General features: G+C 52.3%; 1 protein-coding gene across 1 annotated transcript; it reads right to left on the bottom strand.

Annotated features, from left to right (window-relative positions):
• Nucleotides 1–3382: 3382 nt before the first annotated feature.
• On the bottom strand, nucleotides 3383–6593 carry Pla2g2e (phospholipase A2 group IIE). Its single transcript, XM_028759558.1, has 4 exons — nucleotides 6554–6593; nucleotides 5436–5574; nucleotides 5119–5225; nucleotides 3383–3525 (listed from the first exon to the last, which is right to left on the bottom strand). Exons 1-4 carry the CDS (start codon nucleotides 6591–6593, stop codon nucleotides 3383–3385), a joined length of 429 nt encoding a protein of 142 aa, XP_028615391.1.
• Nucleotides 6594–6822: the final 229 nt, after the last annotated feature.

Here is a 6822-nt window from a genome sequence, read left to right as displayed (position 1 = left end):
GGGTGTGGCCTTGTTGGAGTAGGTGTGGCCTTGTTGGAGTGGGTGTGACCTTGTTGAAGTAGGTGTGGCCTTGTTGGAGTAGGTGTGGCCTTGTTGGACTAGGAGTATCACTGTGGGTGTGGGTTATAAGACCCTCATCCTAGCTGCCTGGAAGCCAGTACTCTACTAGAAGCCTTCAGATGAAGATGTAGAACTCTCAGCTCCTCCTGCACCATGTCTGCCTGCCTGGATGCTGCCATGCTCCCACCTTGATGATAATGGACTGCACCTCAGAACCTGTAAGCCAGCCCCAATTAAATGTTGTCCTTATAAGAGTTGCCATGGTCATGGTGTCTATTCACAGCAATAAAACCCTAAGACACTCTGTCATGGCAGGCCTGGCATCAGCTCTGAGACCGCTGACAAAGCTGCCACGGTTACTGCTGCAGCAGCTACTGCTACTCTCTGTCCGTCAGCCTCCTGGGCAGCAAGAGCCTAGAGCAGTGGCTCTCAACTTTCCTAGTGCTCGGACCCTTTAATACAGTTCCTCACGTTGTGGTGACAACACCCCCCCCCCCAATTAATTTTTGTTGCTATTCCTTAACTATATTTCTGCTACTGTTATGAACCAAAATGTAAATATCCGTGTTTTCTGATGGTCTTGGGTGATTCCTGTGAAAAAGTTGTTCAACCCAAAGTGGGTCATGACCCACAGGTTGAGAACCACTTCCCTAGACAGCCCTGCTGCTGTGAATCAGGACACAGGTCTGTACCTGATTTCATGTTCAGGGTTCTCTTTCCTTTGTCAGTCATTTCTACAAATCTTGAACCAGTGTCTGTAACTGTACTGAGGACACGCTCGTGCAAATGGGGTCTAGACAGACTCCTGGAGTCATTCACTGAAGTCACTAAGTCCTGGGAAAACAGGAGACCCTGGTCCACGGGCTTACAGCCGGGTCACCCCAGGCTGCTTGAGTCTTGTTTCTAAGTATTTCAGTTATTGCATAGTTATACAGTTGTAAGTCTGTCAAGAATGACCTAAAATCAATGATATGTACTAGGCACATATCTGTCTGTCAATCTGTCTGTCTGTCAGTCAAGAATGTACCTAAAATAACCGTATTCAGAGACAACCTGTGGTCTCCCCACACATCACACACTGCAGTCCCCTTTTTTAGACGCCTGTTGTCATCCCAAGATGGTGGTGAGGTCACCTTTCGTGGTCTCTCGGCAATATTAAAGCTTCAGGAGCCCATTTCAGCCACTGGATAAGGGTCAGGAAACCGGAAACCAGGCAGAAGCCAGAGCCAATATCCTTCCTAACAGTCTGAAAAGATGGCCACCAGAGGGCACCCCAGGACCATATTTCCTGTCAAATGAGGGTCAGGCGGGTGTCCCTCCCAAGTCCTTTTTGCTTTGCAGCCTTGTTCCCCCCATCCCCCGGGGATTGAGTCAGTCACAACAGACGCACTTGACGCCCACCTCTTTTATTTTTTTTTCAAGCGATGAGATGCTTCCCCTTTCAAAGTTCCCGATGACGCATCCCTTTGATTTCATGCTCGCAGAGATCTTGTTGTACCGTGAAGAGGACAAAGGGAGTGGCTCTTTATCAAGTGTCCTCTGTGACACTTGCCGCGTGCAATGGTTATGCTGCTTTGTGCCATGGGCCAGGCTCCTCTCGAACCTCAGGCTGCTGCCCACTTATTACAGATGGCTGAGGTATTGCCACTGTTGTTAGGAGTAAAATCTAAGTGGGAGCCTTACTCCTGGAGTCCCGCTGGGAACCTTTTAATAGGCCTAGCAGGCTCAACTCTACTCTTCTGGCTCTGTCATGAGCCCGAGCCAGCTGTTTATGTTCACAGCTGACCTGCATGAACACCTTCAGGGACACCTGCATGGACACCTGCATGAACACCTGCAGGGACACCTGCAGGGACACCTGCAGGGACATCTGGCCCTTCCACCTGTTAGGTCCACTTAATACAGCCACCCTGGAGTGTCGTGATGAAGTAGCTGGGGCCCACTTCTTCAAGCAGTGTCGGGCCTGGAGTGAATTCACCTTTTTGGAAGAGTATTGCCCTCTTGACCCTCAGATACCCATCTATCCAAAAAGGAGATTGGAGTAGAGGCGGACCTCAGTTGATAGAGCATTTGCCTAGCACACAGGAAGCCTGGTGGTTTCTCCCCAGTATTGTGTAAAGCTAGCTGTGGTAGTTAAAGTACATAATCCTAGCACTCGGGAGGTGGAGGAAGGGGGATCAGAAGTTCATGGTTATCACTGGCTACGTAGCAAGTTCAAGGCCAGCCTGGGTTACATAAGACTTTACCTCAAAAAAAAAATGGTTTTGTTTTTTTTAAAGGTGGGGGTTGGACAAGATGCATTTACTTTCCCATCTAAATTAGTCCTTGCCAGGGGGTGCGTTTTGAGGTCTGATGACAATGGGGACAATATTTTTAGGCTGGTATTTTTTTTTTTATGCTTCTCATAGTAAGCCATCTGGCCAGAAATATTCCTTCCAGAGAGAACCATGACAGTCTCGAATAAGACTGAAGAAAAAAAGAGAGAATCAAGGACAGGTGTGGTAGCAGGCACACACCTTCACCTTAGCCCTGCTCAGGAGGCAGAGGCAGGTGGATGGGTCTCTGTGTGAGCTCAGGATCAGGCTGGTTCACAGCGTGAGTTTCAAGGCATGGAAACATAGGAGTTCCCTGCTATAGAAAACAAAGGACTGCCGGGCTGTGGTGGCGCACGCCTTTAATCCCAGCACTTGGGAGGCAGAGGCAGGCGGATTTCTGAGTTCGAGAGTTCGAGGCTAGCCTGGTCAACAGAGTGAGTTCCAGGACAGCCAGGGCTACACAGAGAAACCCTGTCTCGAAAAACCAAAAAACCCAAAAAAACAAACAAAAAAAACAAACAAAAAGAAAGGAAGGAAGAAAGGAAGAAAGGAAGAAAGAAGACAAAGGACTTATGGCTGGACCTGCAGACAGGAGCCACCATGTAACATCCTTCTCTGCTGTATGGCAGGCAGTGCTTAGCACTGTGCTGGCCCAGGATGGGTGGTCAAAATATGACTGAGTGGATGATGGATGGATGAGTGAACACAAGTAAACGACTGTGTAAAGTCTGGAGAAACAATGGAAGACCGTTACAGGGAAATAGAATTCTCTTATTTAGAAGAGGGAACCGAGATGCCAGAGGAGATTTAGTGGGTCTTGTGAGCACTGACAAATCCCGTGGCTTCCTTAGCTGATCCTGGGGACCAGGTGTGGCCCTGGAAGCAAGAGACCAGGGCCCATGATCTCTGAGGGGCGGGATGAGTTTGCAGGAGAGGAATCTGGGTTGCTAGCTTCTCCAGGCCTTGGACGGCAGCATCCTGGGGTGGCTATGGAGCCAAGCAGGGCCTCAGCACGGCGGGGTGGGCCCAGTGCACAGCTTGTTGGGGTAGTGGGCATACTTGCGGTTGTAAGTGCCCAGGTTGTGGCGGAAGCAGAGAGCGGCTCTCTTGTCACACTCACAGGTCTGCCGCTGGCAAGTCGTTCTACCAGCTAGAAGAGGAGTGGAAACAAGCCGGGGACTCAAGGTGGCAGCTGGAGGGTGGGGGCTGGGCGCTGGGGGTGAGTGGTGGGTGTGGCAATGGCGGCTCCTAGCTGTTCTGTGGTCCAGCTTCCCAGCCCCATTCGTAGCCCCTTTCCTACTTCCTGTGGAAGCCTGCACCCAAGGGAATCCTTATGCCGGTCAAGGATTGCGTTGGGTCTGCCCTGCCAGCTCCAGGACACAAAGAAAGTCGAAAGTTTGACCTGGGTGTTTCCTTCCCCTCCAATCTCACTCACAGGGTCTTAGCCCTCTCTTACCACGGGAGGCTTTGCAATCTCTCCCCTTCCTCCTGTCAGGGCTGTAACAACCCTCCTCTATGTGATGTTAGGGATGCCCGCGATCCGGGCTAGAGGCTATTAGGCTAACGCTAGGGCTTCTCGGGACTTCAGTCTGTCTTTATCAGAGTAGACAGAGCCTGTACCCAGCCCAGGAATCAGACTGGGTCACCCTGCCTTCCCTAGAGCCAGCTGGCATCCTCATGGTAGGCTCCAGTTGCCGGGAAGACTTTTTTCAGTCCACTGTGGTTGTCTGTTTCTGCCCAGGGTAGCTCTGACACTTTTGTCCCAAAGAATACACCTCCCTGTCTAGAAGGGTCTGGGGTCTCATTTGCCCTTCAAAGACGAGCATTTTCCTTCAGAATTCTTCCCACACCTGCTATGTCAGTAGGACTTGAGGTCCTAATAGTGGGCAGCTGTGGAGATGGGCGGGGCTATCTCAGTGTAACAGGCAAAAACGTCACTGAGGTTTTTGACAGATCATTCCCTTGCTCCGAGTACCAAAGTGGGCATAAGGCAAACCACCTGTATCCCTTCAGCTTCACTCCTCCCTGAACACCCCCTCAGTGCCATCCCAACTGGGGACTCCCTGACCCTTGCCTTGAGCCCTCAGTGACGAGGACCTGATGTGGCTGCTCTGTAGATGGATCTCTTGGTTCACACTTTGGCACAGACCTGAGTTCTGTGCTGAGCCCGATCCGTAGACTGTCTGGGTCCTTCCCTGGGTCCTACACTCACCAGGGCCTCTTCTCCTCCAGGGTATCCATACCTGGCTTTACATTGTGAAGAAAACTCTGATGTAAGTGCCTTTTGGGTATTCTTGGTTAAGGCTTTTGCCCTAGGTAAGGCCTGGAGGAAACCTAATAGGACCACATGGGCAATGGACTGGCAAAGTGAAGGAGTTGGGGCCCAGTCCAGCTGTCCCAGTTGGGGTAAACAGCTTGTGAGAATGGGGCTGCTGTCCAGAGTCACAGCTCCTCCTGGGTCCTTCTAGGGGAGGATTGTTGGACTCTAGCTCTGGGTGTGGCTCAATTCTGTCCCTTCTGGTGACTCCCTAGAGGCTGAGCCTGGGCAAGGGCTACATAGATGGGTCACAAGGCTGTATAGGCCAGATGGCCCATAAGAATCAGAAACCATGGTCGAGTGTTCCCACTTCTATGTGATGACAGGAAGCCTAATGTGTCTTGCCCTGTGACGAAGATCAAGGTCACCCTCTGGAGGAACTCCTGTCTACCCTGTGTCTGGCTTACTCTGGGGTTGGCCACCTACCACAAAAGATGTTGTCCCGAGTGACAGAGAAGAGGTACTTTTCCAGCTTGGGGTCACAGCCCAGCTTCTTCAGGCGGCCATAACAGCAGTCATGGGCGTGACAACACCTGTGGGGTCAGAGTTAACCTGGAGGGGCTGTTAGTCAGGCTGGGCTGGGCTGGAGCAGGGCTCCTGGGGCCCCAGGACCTAGGATGGAAGTCGAGTATGAATCCTTGCTGTCTAGGTAGCCCCAGCTTCTCCTCCCCTAGCTCCTTGCTGTCTAGGCTCCCCCAGCTCCTCTTCCCCCAGCTCCTCCTCCAGGCAGTCCTCCTGCTCACCAATCCGTCTGGTCCACCGGCCAGTTGGAGCCACCAAGACCACAGTGACAGCCATAGTCATTGTATTGCAGCGCGGACTTTCCGGTCATTTTTTCAATCATCACTCCAAACTGGACCAGGTTCCCGGCAGCCAGGGCTGCTATGGAAGAGGAGGCAGAGGCCACAAGGTTCCACAGGGCCAGCGAGCATGGCTTACAGGGATCCATCAGGAAGTCCCCTTCAGATCTGACTCCAGACTTTTCCCCAACGCTTCAGTAAGCCTCCCCACTTCAAAGTGCCCAGCTATCAATAACAATGATACTAAGTAATGATCCTCCCAATGGCTCGCTTTGTGCCTAGGTACCTGCCCCCGACCTGTGTGCTTGTTTGTGTATGTTTGTCTGTGTCACCCATACGTGTAGACAGAAGCTGAGGTGGTTGGTACCAGTTTCCTTTACTTTCCACCTCACTTTTCGAGACAGAATCTCTTGGTGAACCTAGACTTCACCTATTTGGCTAGCCAGCGAGCCTCCTGTCTCACTCCATGGCCCCCAGCACTGGGCTTACAGATGTGTGTCACAGTGCCTAGTTTTTATGTGGGTCTTGGGGATTCGAACTCGGTCTCCTACCCACCTCACGTTCCTCACTCCGCTTTGCTTACTCATGCTGTGCTGGCCCTCCACACTGACTCTTTACATGTCTCTCAGGAAAATCTGAATCTCCTCAGACTGCAGCCCCTGTCTCCCCAGCAGCTCTGTTCACCACAAAGATCTCATTACACACCCCTGGGCCTGTTTCCTGGCCTTCTCCATGGACCTCCCAGAATTCCTCCAGAACCTTCTGATTCAGCCATGGGGAGGCACTTGCTCCCACAGGTTGGGGATCCCATGGCCCCATCACCCTTTCCCACTGCGTTCTTCCCAGCCCCCTCCCTGCCCTCCCTCTCTTCCAGTCAATGCTGGTTCAGGCTGCACATGCCTCAGGGGACTCAGGATGGCCAGGTGGGTGGTGGGAAGGCAGGTGGCCTCTAGCGCTTAGTACCCATGATGCCCTGTGCAGAGTCATGCTCAGGTATCCAGAGTGCTTCCTATTGCGGGGTGGTGGAGGACAGGAGGAGAGAGGTCATGAAAGTCACTTACCCAGGAGGCAAAAGAAAGCCAGGGCAATGGGAGGTTTCATCCTGGGGGCGGAAGGCAGGGGGCATGGGAGTCTGCTGCACTGGAAGGAAATGAGCAGGGCCCTCTGATCTCAGGCCACCTCCCAATTAGTTAAATACACAGGGCCTGTCCACTCCCCGTCATTAACCCTTGAGTACCCAGTGATGCAATAATTCTGACACTTTGACTAAGTTCCCAGGGGAGGGGCCAGGCAGTGCCCTGGGGGCTCTGCCTCCGAGGGTGTGTGAAAA

This window comes from Grammomys surdaster, unplaced genomic scaffold (assembly GCF_004785775.1).
Source record: "Grammomys surdaster isolate TR1022 unplaced genomic scaffold, NIH_TR_1.0 126313, whole genome shotgun sequence".
Classification (NCBI taxonomy): Eukaryota; Metazoa; Chordata; class Mammalia; order Rodentia; family Muridae; genus Grammomys; species Grammomys surdaster.
The sequence above is the reverse complement of the archived record's forward strand: the minus strand, read 5'-3'. Positions and strand labels throughout refer to the sequence as shown.

What these genes read in the sequence shown, in the direction of transcription:
- Pla2g2e (XM_028759558.1), bottom strand. Translation starts at nt 6,593, where the DNA reads ATGAAACCTCCCATTGCCCTGGCTTTCTTTTGCCTCCTGG. An exon ending in CCGGTGGACCAGACGGATTG is followed by an intron (nt 5,226 to 5,435) that starts GTGAGCAGGAGG and finishes CTGACCCCACAG; the next exon opens with GTGTTGTCACGCCCATGACT. An exon ending in TCGGGACAACATCTTTTGTG is followed by an intron (nt 3,526 to 5,118) that starts GTAGGTGGCCAA and finishes CTCCTCTTCTAG; the next exon opens with CTGGTAGAACGACTTGCCAG.